The sequence below is a fragment of the Myotis daubentonii genome, chromosome 5, assembly GCF_963259705.1.
Source record: "Myotis daubentonii chromosome 5, mMyoDau2.1, whole genome shotgun sequence".
In the NCBI taxonomy this organism is placed as follows: Eukaryota; Metazoa; Chordata; class Mammalia; order Chiroptera; family Vespertilionidae; genus Myotis; species Myotis daubentonii.
In genome coordinates, this window is record NC_081844.1 from 74,809,351 (window position 1) to 74,824,618 (window position 15,268).

General features: G+C 37.8%; 1 protein-coding gene across 1 annotated transcript in view; it reads left to right on the forward strand.

Annotated features, from left to right (window-relative positions):
- The window catches only part of ADAMTS19 (ADAM metallopeptidase with thrombospondin type 1 motif 19), a 216,734-nt gene that overhangs the window by 189,339 nt on the left and 12,127 nt on the right, over positions 1-15,268 (forward strand). The window contains exons 20-21 of the mRNA XM_059695332.1: positions 4,072-4,276; positions 5,892-6,044. Of these exons, the coding sequence (XP_059551315.1) occupies positions 4,072-4,276; positions 5,892-6,044 (358 nt within the window). The remainder of the gene's footprint in view (positions 1-4,071; positions 4,277-5,891; positions 6,045-15,268) is intronic.

Sequence of the window (15,268 nt, forward strand, 5' to 3'; positions counted from 1 at the left end):
TCCAGACTTGCTTTTTTTTTTTTGTAGATTTAATATATTTAAGGTATCAAAAGCTGATTATCAACCTTTCCTTCCCTTTGCATTTGTCCTCTAACCATCATACACCTCCCCCAGGAAAGTGATATGCTTCTTAAGTATAGGACAAAAGAATGATATGTAAGAGAATGTGCAAAAGGTAAAAGTACCTTACAGTACTTTCAATAATGTTACATATCTGCCTGGCTATAAGCTTTTCAGCTTAACTACATAAGTAATTGAACTAATTAAGCTTTTTGATCAGGCTGAGTAGTAATCAACAGGAAAGACAATCTAAGGAATTATTGCTTCCAGCAGTCATATCTTTGGGTCCTTTGCATTTAGTACTGGACAGATGTAGAAAAGAGTTTTGGACCTTTTTCCTGTCAGCTAAAGAACCTGGATACTTTCTTGTTATTACCAGAGGCCCAGTGCATGAATTCATGCATGGGTGGGGTCCCTAGGCCTGGCCGGTGATCGGGGTTGATCAGGGCCTGATCAGGGCTTGCTGGCCGGGGGTAGTGACTGTGGGAGGTTGGCTGTGGGAACACATTGACTACCAGGGACAGCTCCTGTATTGAGCATCTGCCCCCTAGTGGTCAGTGCGTCGTCATAGCCACCAATCAACCCATCGGAACAGTTGCTTAGGCTTTTATATATAGAGATTATTCCTAAGAATTATCTTTATCTTTATTTCTTTTTAATAAATATTAAAATGCTATTTATTTTGCATTGAGTAATTTACTAAAATATTTCAAAACACCATTTGTTTTATATTCCACCTAACTTTCCCATATGGATGAACGAATAATGGCATTTTCTGCTATATTGGGAATCTTAAATGAGCTGCTTAAAGGATGAGAGTGTACTTGTCACTTTCTCACTTGGTCACTGAAGGATCAGAGTGTACAATGCACACCATGCGTTGTTGTTCATTTGCCGACCTTGGCTATCTTAGGAGAAAAGGACTCGATGATGACTTGGTAAAATGAATGGTTTTAAAAGCTCAGTCTATTTCTGAGTGAGGGATTTTTGAGCTAGAGACTGGAAGTCTTTTTGTAAGAAATCAGTATTTTTCTTCTCTTGGGAAAAAAAAAACAGTATATTTTTGTACTACCGAGAAGCTATATTGATGGGGTTAACCAAAATATTGGAAAGTAAGAATGAACCTGGGTGATTATTAGGGATCATCACAAGAAACTTTCCAAAACTTACTGGCATTGCACAAACTTTATTCCTCCTGCCTCTTCTTTTGCCCCACCTAGTAAGAAACATTCTAATTTCTATTCACATTTATTGAAAATGTCACCAAAATGTCTGATGGAACCCTATGTGCCAAATATAAAATATATTGATGTCCTAGTAAATAGCTTTGTAAGAAAGAATCCTAAAGATAAGGAAATGGGACAATTCCAAATTAGATGGATTCTATAATACGTGTTCTCCTTTTTGAGCAGTTTTCACAAGAATGGAAAAAAATAACTTTTTATCATTATGCTAAGAATCCCTAAAATAATTTTATTTCAAAAAATGAGATTCCATAACATTGCAAATTGTTCTTTTTTTCAGTTGGGGATTCCATAGTTGGGGAGAGAGGGACATGGATTTTAATGTGTATCCTTGTGCAGAAAGATGAAGCAGAACCTGAATGAAATTGGATGATAAGTACACCCTTTAGGGAAAAACCCAGTAGGAACCTCCAAAGCCAGATGGTAGGTCCACATCATTCTTAATAGGCCAGCACACCAGAACCTTGCTGGAGGAGATACTGGAGTGCAGGTGTTATCATGAAGTGTTTTTTTGTTTTGTTTTTTCGTTGTTTTTCCCCCTCCTGACCCAGAAACAAAGGCATAGAATCATTTAGAAGTAAACCATTGTCCAGATAAGAAAACTAGGCTGTAAGAGGATGGAACATCTCTTGGTCTCATTGTTAAGAACATATGGGCTTAAGTAAATTTGGAATAACTGAGGCTGTTTCTGTAAAATGGAGAGAAACATACTGTAAATTCCATTTTGAGGAATGTTTAACGCCAAGCTCTTGTATGAAAAGTGTTACAGATGCAAAGAGGAATAAAGCCCTGTCCCTGCCTTTGAAGAGCTTATGTACTCAGCAGCAAAAGAAGGCCACGTTCTCTAGGTAGCCTGTGAGCCCCTCCACTTCCCCAGGGAGTAACGTGTACTTGTCTTGTGAGTGCCACAAGCCAGGTGACACCGGGCAAAGGGGAACGCAATCCCTGCGGGTTGAATGGGAGAAGCCCTGCTAGGAGGAAGGGACTTGGAGCTGCTATCGAGGATCTTAGCAGAAAATGATCCAGAAACAAGTGCCGCCTTTGGCTGCCCTGTCGGCTCCCCCATGAACCCAGGGCAGCTGTGTGAAGTGTGGTAGACCTGGGTCCCGGGAGAAATGGCCAGCTGTTGCTAGGGTCTGGGGCAGCTCGCCCAGCAAGGCTGTTTGCTCTGGAGTTTGGAGAAGGCACATGCCAGCTAGACTGGGTCTAGCCCCTCCACACCACAAGTGACATAGGTCCCAGTCCCTGCTCAGCCACCACATTGTGCCTCTGCTTTGGGGGTGCCCCTGCCTCTAGCAGAGCCCCCACCACTCACTGTGACATCCTTCCATGTCACCTTGCCTGAAGGAGGCCTGGGTGGGGGGTGGGGGGCACCAGCTCCCCCAGGAAGGAGCCGGCTTTTCTAGCCGCAAGCTCACATGGCTGGATGGCCATGGGGCCTGCTATGCTTCTTCTGGAGGCTCACACAATGCTCACTTGGGAGTGGACTTAGGTCCTTTAGCACCCCCCTCAGGGGCCACCCTCCACCTCATGCTCCTCATACTGCTGCTTCCCACACTGCTGCCAACCCTCACTGACAGACCAACTGTGCTTGGCTCTTAGTGGAAGCCCCAGGGCCTCTGCAAGCCTCCCTGCTGCCTCCTGGTTTCCCTGGGCTCAGAGTGGAAGTGTGTATGTGTAGGGGATGCTAGTTCCTGTGTCTTGGGGCACAACTCTTAAGGGAGGGCTGAGTCTTCCCGGACTAGCCGGAAAGCAGATACATCAGGGAGAGGGAAGGACAGAGTTTATTTTTACAGGGAAGAGGGTGGGGAGGGTGTGGTCTTGGCCCTGTAGGACCCTGTGCCAATAAATAGACACGCATCAGTCAAAAAAAAAAAACAAAAAAAAAACAAGTGCCGTGAAGTGACAACAGAGGGTGTTTGGGGAGCGAGCTGAGCATATGGCTTATTTTCTAAACAAGTGGGCAACGAAGCTAGAGAAACTTATGAATCAGTATGGCTTTTAGAAATATAAGGTAGTATAGATAATATACACTACATACTGAGCACCCGTTGGATGTCAGCCTTAATAAGCACTTTTACAAATGAGAAATACTTAACAGATATTAACTATTGTTTTAAGAATATGCACAGCTTGTACAGAACCCAGAATTAAGTCCAGGCTTCTGACTGCCCTGCTCTGTGCTTAAATGCCATTGTGCAGATAGTTGAGTGGGGGACTCGGATCCCACTGTGAGGTTGTCCCAATGAGGGGAAATGCAGAAAGGGTTTTATTGACAGGAATTGCGCAAGTACCAAATTTCGTGAAACACTTTTCTGGCAGAGGCCTTGGTTCATTCCTGAAATAAATTTGGAGCAGTGTTTAAATTAGGAGTTCTTAGGGGAGACCCCAATTCATTAGAAATGATAGCTGTCTTTTAATTTGTTTCAGTGACTGTTGCTTTACTTTTATTTATTTTTAATCTTTATTATTGAAAGTATTACATATGTCCCTGTTTTCCCCCATTGACCTCTTCTAACCCACCTCCACTTCCCACCCCAGGCCTTCACTACCCTATTGTCTGTGTCCATGGGTTATGCATATATGCATACAAGTTCTTTGGTTGATCTCTCCCCACCTACCCGCTACCTCCTTTATTCTGAGATTCCACAATCGGTTCCTTGCTTCTATGTCTCTGGATCTATTTTGTTCATTAGATTCCACATATGAGTGAGATCTTTGATACTTGTCTCTCTCTGACGGGCTTATTTTGTTTTCTTACTTTTAGATGGATGATGACAGAATGGACCCCGTGTTCACGAACTTGTGGAAAAGGGATGCAGAGCAGACAAGTGGCGTGTACCCAACAACTGAGCAACGGAACCCTGATTCGGGCCCGGGAGAGGGACTGTGCTGGGCCCAAGCCGGCCTCCGCCCAGCGCTGTGAGGGCCAGGACTGCATGACCGTGTGGGAGGCGGGGGTGTGGTCAGAGGTGCGGCACACGTCCCATTTCTTTCCCTTTCCTTTTCTTTTTTGACTTTTAGATTCTTTAAGGTCGTGTTGTATCATGTTTTGACAGTATTTTTCAATACCATCTGTTGATTTTGCTGATAATAAAAAAGTATGCTCATTATAAATAATTTTGAAAATAGGAAAACAAAGATTTTTTTACTCTTTATTTTGTAAATAACGTAACATGATGAAGAGCATGTTTTATGTACATTTTAGAATCCTGCTTTTTCATTTACGTACCATGAGTATACTTTTAAGTGAGCACATATTAAAATACACATTTGACTCATCACAAATCCCTGAATATTTAAACAAGAAAGGAGAAGAAAGGGATTAACATTTAACAATCATTTTCTGTGAGCAAGGACTATGTTTTTAATTAATATTTAGGACGTTATTTATATTTAATCAGGAATTCAAGAAAGTTAACAGTTTTATCCTTTTATAATATAGCTTAGAGAAATTAAATCATTTTCTTGAAAATTCAAGATAGTCTAATGCAAGCTATAAATTATGAGATATTTATGTATTTGTGAAAAATTTGAGTACGTGTAAAATATTATTAGCTCCACGCTTAAGTTTTCAGGAACACAACTTTTGGAATCTGCATGGCCGTTCCTGCACTGTGTTGTTGCTAAATGTTTGCCTGCACCTCTTTCTTTAGGCCTTTTTCAGAAACAGATATAACTTGGATTTTCACATTTTGCCATAGCTCCCATTTCGCTCACGCTCCCCTGTCCCACCTAATGTCATTCTGGTCCCTGTGTCCAGATAGTCAGTGATACGTACCTTTGGGAAGCTTTACATAATAGAAAGCATCAAGGTAAATGGGCGGGCAAGTTGCACCTAAAAGGTTGGTGGGGTATACATGTGTGCTTCATATCTGTGATGTCCCCACTGTCAGTCAGGAATCAGTTATTTATAATGTAAATTAAACTGTTTGTGGATCAACTTATATTTCAATCCATACAACTATTTAGAATGATGTTTTCCAGGGCTATATAAGCATGTAAAGAAATTCTTTTTATTTTTGCTAAGATTTTCTTGGTTTTAGCTTTAAGAACAGTTTGTGAGAAATGGCATTCTATAAGAAATTTGGACACAGACAATAGTGTGGTGATGGCGAGGGGGTATGGAGGTAGGTGGAGGTGGAAGAAGGTATAGGGGGGATAAATAGTGCTGGAAGAAAAGAAAATACATTTGAAAAAAATTCTCATTTTTTACAGTTCTAGGCTAACACAGATAAAATCTTAGCAAAAATAAAGCAATGAACTTTATTACACAATTTATGTAAATATTTGATGTCAATCAAATGTAGCATTTACATTTTGATCACTGCATTCTATTTGTTTTTCCTAAATAATCCCTATGCTCTATTTCTCTCTGCAATCACGGTCCTGTGCTCCTGAAAGCCTTTCGCCCCAGCACTGTGCCGAGCTACCTCGGGCCTCTAATACTGGTGCACAGCCTGTTCTCCTTATTCTGTATGTGGGTTATAGGCTTATGGAGATGAGTAGGATCCACACTTTACATAATTTCATCATTTGTCTCTCTTCTAAACACTGGCTTTATGCAAACCCTCTGATGTCTTCCAGTGCTCCGTCAAGTGTGGCAAAGGTGTCCGTCAGCGGACCGTGAGGTGTACTAACCCCAGAAAGAAGTGCGTCCTTTCCACCCGACCCAGGGAGTCCGAGGACTGTGAGGATTACTCCAAATGCTACCTGTGGCGAATGGGTGACTGGTCTAAGGTGAGAATCATTCTGCACATTCTCGGTATTGGGTTTCAATAATATCCGCATTGCCCTGGATACTGCATCCATATAGTATGGATGTAGGAGGGATGGAGGATAGAGGTGAAGATTCTGGGATATGGAGTATTATATCCTCAGGTTCAAGTCCTGCCTCTGCCGGTAATCATGATCTCTATAAAACTGTTTTAAAGATTGAGATAAAATGTATAAAGCAATTAACATGATTTTGGACACAAAGAAAGCTCTCAAAATACAAATCATTGTTGCTTTGTTGCTAGTTTTTGTGATATTGTTCTTTGTCAGATTATTTTTTGCATAAAACTTCCCTAAGAAATAGAATACTATCAGGTGAGTCAATTCAAAATATAATTAAGGAAAGTATTGGCAAAATCAAACAAAGGAATGCCCATCATAATAGGTAAAAGACAGTTTTTTCCTACCAATATTTGGGGTTGTAGATAGAAGAAAAGAGAAGGAATGGGATTCTTGAAGCCTTTTGGTCAAATCAAGTGGACACAGTTCATTTAGTAGTTGAACAGTAAGTTCAATACCATGATATTAATAATGCTTATTTAAAATTTATGAATGGAGTCTCATATAAATGAGCCATAAAAACAAGTCACATATTCACTCTGCAAAGTGACTTGATAAATAAATATATAAATCCCATGGTTTAAGGTAAAATTCTGATCACACCTAGGGAAAACAGCTCTCAAATACTAGTTTTCAGAAATGTAAATATTAATCAAATGGTCCCCTGTGCCTTGCCACATTTAGCTGTAATCTAATATACTTATTGTTATGGGATCATAAAATTCTAGGGCTTAGAAGAGACTTAAATCCTATCTTTTCCCCTTTTATTTATTGTATAAATAAAAAGCGGTGGCTGCTGGGGAATGGTGGAGAGTGCAGTAGCTCTTCGTAAGTAACACCGAGGGAAATTCTGAAAGAAAATTTTTCATTGAACTATGCACTGTGGTTAGCCAGCTTGCCCAATGTTGAAATCCGTGACATTGCCTCTCCTCACTAACAAAAGTTTGCATATTAACATAGCATTTGAGTTCTCAGTAAGCTATACTCTCTTTCCACTACTTACAACATTCAGGGTTCACACTGGGACTCTTACAGGAGGCATTTGTAAACAATGTAAATCAATCTCTGGGTACAGAATTAGGAAATATTCAGCCCAATCCAGGAATCTTCTAACTGGTGAACCATATAAGGAAACATCGTACTTCAGAATAAACAACTTTTAGGCGAAACAAAATTCCAAATTAACCACAAATATATATTTTTAATGTTAAGGTTTATTTATGTTTCCCCAATTCTTAGAGAGGAAAAATACAGTAGGATGATAGGGAAAGACAATGATTTGGAAGTCAAGAGACAATGGGGACAGTTTGGACTCCCTCACTGTGCAGATGGCCAAAAATTGCATACCTTTGTGTATTTGGTTCCATAGGAGTGAAATAAAGAATATAGACATCACTATTGTGTGTATATATAAACTCTTAATTCAGCTCTGAAGGTATGAAACAGGATGAGAAAATAAATTACTAGTCGGAGGGGGTGGAGAAGATCGCTTATTGCTCACTTTCTATTATAAGAACTCCCTATTCCTTTATTTGGGCCAGTGAAATTCTAGAGATTTTCCTTAAGTGATTCTAAACTAAGGAAAAATTTCAAAACCACTAGAATATATGAGTGACCTTTTCCCAACTTTATTAGTAGAAATATTTTTAAGTGATAAATGTTAAGTCTGTTAACTACAAAAGACAAATTTGTAATTGTAAAAAACCAGAAGATCCAGGTTTTACTGTAAATTATGACACAGAACTAACTAAGCTCCTCCATTGCAGCATATGGAAATAGGGCTAGCAAATCCTATTTTCATGACAAAAACTGTTGATTAAAATGTGCCTATTATGTGGACTCTGGTTAAATCTTAAGCAAGATCAAAATTAACTGGAGAGATTATAGAAGACGTTAGTTTTGGTTTTTTATGCTAAGCCTAAAATATATATATATTAAAATTTTACCACAATTACATGTATCTAACTTTTATTTTTATTTTTTTTAAAACAAAACAAAACATGTATCTAACTTTTAAATGTACTTGGATTGAATTACTTTAAATTGATTTTGTTGAGTTACCAAATTGCTACCCAGCTTATAGTACATGGCCATTGTGAGGAACAAAATCAATAGCCACAATATGTATTCATTACTGTTCTATGACTTCTTACCTTTGTTTGTTGGACTGTTTGTTTCTTTGTTTGCTTATTTAGGAGATCCAGTATGTTGCATTTTTCTTCTCTTTCTGTGAATATAAATCTGCTCTTTACCCTAAAGCCATTTTCTCCTTCTTCATTTATATCAGAGGCCTCAGCATAACAGATTCAAACAGCAGTAGAACTTGAAGCCAGTGGCTACATGTGAACTTCATTGATTTCTCTCCTCCTTTTTTCATGCCTAAGATACCACTATCGTGTTAAAATGAAGATCATCCCAAAATAATTACAGAGAAAAAGAATAATGCTGTGATATTTCAATTTCAGTGGTTAAAATCTTAATGGACAGAGGAAACATAGATCTCTTATTCTTACCAGCTGTGACCCTGGGATAAGGAGAACAGTAAGATGTGTGCAGTGGGAGTGGATTTCTGTGCTCTTCTGAGGTCAGTTAAGCGGTTAGTGTCACTCAAATTCTACTAACATTGTTAAACTACTGATACACCTAAGTGGACTTAAAATTCACCCTTGCATTCTTTAATCCGGAGTATTCAATCGACTGTCCAGAAAGTCGAGCTCTAAAGCCCTGCTTCAGTAATATTAGTAGCGAATCAGTTAAAAGACAGATAGACTCTCAGGTCCACTGTGTAAAACTCATTGACCACTCTTGGACCAAGGTAATTTGGGCTAAACAGTTAAGGCTTCCTAAGAATATGGCTTATGCCTCACACCGTGTTCACTGCATGCTGTCAGCCTGTGAGATTTCTAGCATTTATGATTTGGTGGTGTGTAAACAGCGGGAAAATTGCCCTCAGCTTCAAAGGAAAAATATAGATCCAAGTGTACTCAAAGGGAAAAATCTCCTGTCCTAAAATCATTACCTCTGATTTCAACCCTGTAATAAGTTGAATAATACTCATGTTTATTTCATCGAGATTGGAGAGTTGGAAAAATAGGGTACAAACTATGTGGTCGCTCTGTTCTGGCTGGGCTTAACCGTAGACACAATTATGTGCCACACTGTGACCGTATCTCTGATGCACATATGGCTTTAAGGTTTTTCCTGGGAGAGCAGACTACAACCCTTATGTTCTCTGGCAGTATAAGTCTGTATTTGCTCTTTTAAGCTGACCAAAGTATAGAATACTGACTTTAAAGATATATACTGACTTTAAAAATAACAGCCCCTTTATGTTCAATTAAATACCATATTTTCTGCCTCTATTTGGCCTGACTTTATTTGACCTTCTACAACTTTCTTGTTTTCATTGTTGGAAACCAGTAGAGGAGCAAATGAAAGAGTATTGTCTTATCTACCAGTTAGACAGAATTTAGTTCTTCATGAAGCTTTTTAGAGTTAACTTTTCTATGCAGTATTAACAAATGGTTTACACTTTTTCAGGTGAATTATAAGGACAATAAAACACCTTGGTATTGCAGATAATCATGGTTTATTCTCAATTTATACACTACAATTTGAATTTAATTTAGTCCTTCAAAATTCTGCGAAAAAAATAGTATCATATCAAATTATGATATTAATAGATTATTTTGAGAAGAGATTATGTGTCTTTTGTGATGATGTAGTACAAAATAATGCTCAAAGCAAAAAAAAAAATCATTTTGGGTGATTTAATTATATAGATGATATGATATATCTTTGTTTAGAAAAAGTATATTTAAAGCTTTCAGTATAAAAAAGTCATTTTTAACTTTTGCTGCAGAAGGAAACGACAATTATAGTCAGTATATTCAGTTGAATAGAGAGAGGAATTAGATAGAAGAGGAACCCAAAAACTAAGGTAATTCTTTCTAATGAGTAGGGGAGCAATATCAGACTAAATACGTGTTTCCTAACGATATAAATTGCATTTAAGCTAATAGGAATTCTACTTATTCTGAGTCATCCTCTGAGTGGAGATTTTCTAGTTCTATGTAGTTACAAATCTCAAAATGTTATGCGGCAATTATTTTTTTCCGAAAAACAATGCTGCGGCTCAAAACAAATCGATTGCTTCATAGCTTATTTTTGAAACCATGAAAAACCTGCATCTCCTTGTATTATTTCTGGTAAAAATAATTTTCTTACCACACATACTACAGATGTTATTAAAATCCACCTAGTGTATTATAATGTCCTTGGACCCTGTAATAACTATGGGAAAATGTGTCCTCAGTAGTTAGCACTGTATTTTTCAAAGAAGCTCAAAAATAGAATTTTAAATTAATTAGGTAAATTATGCTCTTTCTTTAAGGTGGCTTTGCATAATCAAATGTTACAATCTTAAAGTGTCCCCATATTGCATAATTAGTAAATGAAAACAATTCAACAGGAAGGTGCAAGATCAAAGAAACAACAAATCAATGAAAGATTCCTTAGTGACATACTTCAAACAAGTCTAGAAAGACAAACAGAAGATTTATTACCCTGTCATACCTTTATTCAGATTGGCCAGCAGTCACTGTAACTGGGTTGGTTTGCGCGTTTTCACCTATTGCTAAAAAAATTATTTTATCTTGCTCTCTTTGTTATATTGGATTTGTACAGACAGATCATGTGAATTTGAAGCTCTGAATATGATAATAGGCCCTAATAGGCTGTTCCAAAGTCTCACAGCGTTCCTGGCCTGGTGATACGCCTTCTATTTTCTATACGGAAGCTTGTCACTCCTTAAAATTAACATTGACAGTAGTAATTGTGACTTATCACAGTTGGTAGGAAATTATGGGTAATCACCAGGGCCATTTCTTTCCACTGAAGGAAAACTCAGGGAATCATTAAAGGAAAGTTAAAGAAACATCTTAATCAGTGCAATCAAGAATATCTTAAACTAAATGACGAGATAATATCATGTTTTTAATGATGCATCTCTGTAGCCTAGTGTTTTTGCATTAGTTATAAGGGAACGAAAAGAACGAGACCCAAAAATCCCAAAGGAGGGATTTCTTGTTGCCCCAGGATCACGCTAGGATCTTAGGACTACGGATTCTTCTATGTCTGGACTGACCCGATACTGGCAGCTACCTCCCCCCCCCCCCCAATTGAAATCAATTTCAGGCGGTCCCAGCATGCATCTGAGGCGATGCAGAGCTTGCTGGTTTTAAGCGAATTCTTTTAGGTTAATAGAGGAAGGCTCAATCAGTTGTTGGAAGGATTTCATTCAACTTTGAAGAAATAATTAGCAGCAATAGCAAATAACCAAATTAAATACCCTACAAGGATGTAAAAATAGAAAATGTTAAGTATTGGCTGAAACTAGAGAATACAGTAAAATAATGAATAAAATGAGAAATGCCATAATGAAAAAAATATATTGTCTTCCCAGTCTGCTCAAAACCATTCCATGACATTAGCATCAGTAAAACTGGTAGCTACCGGAAACCAGAATGTCATCCTTTTTATAAGACTAAATTCATAATTTTCGAATTCTTGAGACTTGTATCCCCAAAATTATGTCCCATAGAAAACTCATTCCTTGGGATGTGGTTTCCATGTATGAGAAATGCTGTAATTAAGCAATGATAATAGGTAGTTCTTGCTTTAGGACTTTACAAACATTCTGCTGTGCATAGTAAGTCTCGAAGGGAGAATATAGTATTTCTCTTTTCTTTTTTCTTTTTACCAAAGGTGATTTTTGCAGAGCATGTAGCTAGTTTGTTATTTTGTGTAACACACTTTGGGAAAGCTGGCATTAGATTATTCTGATTTCAAAGACTAGTTTGGTAAATATTATTTTCAAACTAGAGGAAATTCGTAAATTGAAATCAAACTGAAGTTATCTATAATCTAGAAAATTATTTTTGAGATGAATTATTATTTCTATTCAAAAGTATTTTCTTTTTTTAAAAAAAAAAAGTAGTTTTCAATTACAGAATTATTTTCTAATTATTTCTACCAGTCTATTGATATTTGGAAAAATAACTGCTTATCGTTTTTATAATTTTAAATAATCACATAAAACAGGAGAAAGGGGTACTCAAAGGAGCAGGAGGAAAATCATGGGAAACAAGAGAAGAAAGTACTTTTAAGAACATTCAGTGAGATGGGGACTGAGTCAGAGGGAGTTAAAGAAGCCCATTCTCACAGGAAACTTCAGCCGCTTTAGGACTGTGCCATTGGCATTCCAACCGTTCCTGACATTTGGAATATTTAAAACAAAATGTCTCGTTTTGTTTCCTACAACCAATTTCCTTTTTCTGGGAAAATGTTGATATCATCTTCCCATTTACCCTGACTGGAAGCTACCCTGAGCCTTTCTTCTATACGCAAGTAGGGTTTTGTCTCGGTTGCTGTCTGTTTATTTGTTTTTCAGTTACAGTTGACGTTCCATATTATATTACTGTCAGGTGTGTAACAGAATGGCCAGACATTTACAGAACGTACAAAGGGGTCGCCTCGAAAAGCCCGCCACCCACCTGGCACCATACGCAGTTTTCACAGTATTATTGACTGTGTTCCCTGGGCTGTCCTGTACGTCCCCGTGACTGTTCGGTGACTACCAATTTGTACTTCTCACCCCCTTCACCTTTTTCATCCAGCCTCCCAACCGCTCTCCCATCTGGCAACCATCAAAATGTACTCGGAATCTATGAGTTTGTTTCTGTTTTGTTTGTTCATTTATTTTGTTCTTTAGATTCCACATATAAGTGAAATCATATGGTATTTGTCTTTCTCTGACTGACATTTCACTTAGCATAATACCCACAAGGTCCATCCATATATTCACAGATGGTAAGGTTTCATTCTCTTTTTATGGCCAAGTAAAGATGTGATATATATATATCTCACATCTTTATCCAATCTCAGTTGGTCTTTATTCCCAGTATAATACTACTATCCTTATTTTTTCACCAAGACTAGAGTAAAAATTTCTAATATGTTCCCTTATCCACATACTCCTCCTCTTTCACATCCATTCACTCACAGGCATGACTTCCTCACTCTGTTCTAGAGCCCAGTACTTGCAGAGAATTCCCCATGGCTGCACTGTCACCTACCAGATACTTTCTTGGCATTCAAAGCTTTCCATACTCTAGCCCTAACCTACCTATTGAAATGGTCTCCGCATTCTCATTAATTTAGTTTGTCTGCTAAGCTCAGGCCTGAGCAGTGTATACTTCTGCAATCTCCATGTCTTTGTTTATATTTTTCTCTTGCCTGGAATGTGTTTCTTCCAACTCTCTAAATCCTTCAAGTGCGTAATTTTTTAAAGGGCTTCCCCCAAAAGTGGCAGAAATAATTTGCACTTATTGACTATATTACATTTTCTTTCTTTTAAAATACATTTTTATTGATTTCAGAGAGAAAAGGAGAGGGACAAAGGGATAGGAACATCAATACTGAGAGAGAACATTGATTGGCTGCCTCCTGCATGCCCCACACTGGGGATTGAGCCTGCAACCTGGGCATGGACCTTGACCGAGAATTGAACCGTGACCTCCTGGTTCATAGGTCCATGCTCAACCACTGAGCCACAATGTAGGGCTACATTACATTTTCTCAGTGAATTATTTGTTGCCTTACATTGTTGCTGTTTTATTAAGAATGTCTCAACCTTCTCACAGATCTGAGTGACCAGAGCATTGCACTCCGTGTAGCAATATTTATTGAATAAATGACTGCTAAACAAACAAACAAAAACTGTGTGATGCACTGAAGCATTGTATGTCTTTTGATCTATTTTATTTTTTGGCATCTAATTCTATAACAACTACAACTATATGACAACAGCATTTTCCTACAAAAGAATTAGTAACTAGCTTCTTTTTCTCCAGGAAAATTAAACTAACCAATATAATTTTATGTAAACACATGACTCCCCTGACATTTTCCTGTATGAAAAATCAAACTACTTAAAAATGTGATTTAAGAAAAAAAAAAGAAAAGTAAATTCACCCTTATTTGAAGAACATGCAATTTAAGCCAAAAAAAGTGTGCTTGACATTGAGCTTCAAGGGAGCTGGCAGACTTCCTCTGCATTCTTGCGAGTCCATTTGGCTGAACACCTGCCAGCAGGTTAGACAGCAGTGATCTAACCTGGAAGGAAAGCAGTAGATGGAAGCAAAGCACACTGAGGAATGTTCTTTGTGAACTGGCAGAGACAGTATTTATTTCAGGTTGGAATAACTTAAAGGTAGTTATATATGCTCTCTGTGCTATTTTAAATCAGTACTCTATTTATTAAAACAAAACAAAAGCACACACTCCGGCAATGTGGCCACAGAAGGATCCGATCCATTTTTGACTGGGAATGGTTGGGCTGGACCTGGAAAGTATGTTCTTTGAAAAGGAAGTTCAATCACTGTCGTTCCCAGCAGTTCTCTCTGGTGGCAAGATGTTTCCCTGGGAGGGTAGGGCTAAAATAGAAACGTCTTGATAATCTTTTTTTCACCTCTGCGGCCCCTGTGATTGATTGTCTGAGCACCGGCAGGACTGCACATGTGCCCAAGACTTTGTGCTTATTAATTAGTTCTTAATGCAAAACATCTTTTTTTTTCTTTCATCATTGCAGTGATCAATGTGGACTTTGATATAAAAAATTTATTTTTTGTTACTTTGACAGTCTTTTCATAACATATTCACTTCCCTGCTAATCATTCATAGGTAATCTGCTTGATTTTGCCACACACATTTTCTTGATTTGTTATAACTATATGCAAATGTTTTCATTAAAGAAACAAAAATAGTTTGAACTGTACAACCAAACGATGAATTAATTAAGCACATACGCAAAAAATTTTTTTTCCAAATGTCTGACCTCTAGGAATAGATTCAATCCCAAATACCCATGTGTTAAATAAGGCAGATAAACTACTTTAAAAAGATGCTGAAACACTGACCAAAATAAATAGCAAATCATAAAAACAAACCTAACTTTTGTTCCTTAGTATGTTTGTTTCACACTCACTTTATTAAAAAGTTGAAAGATGGAACTGCCAAACATATACAGAAATGAATAGGAATGCTGCACTAATAATTTCCAGTAGAAG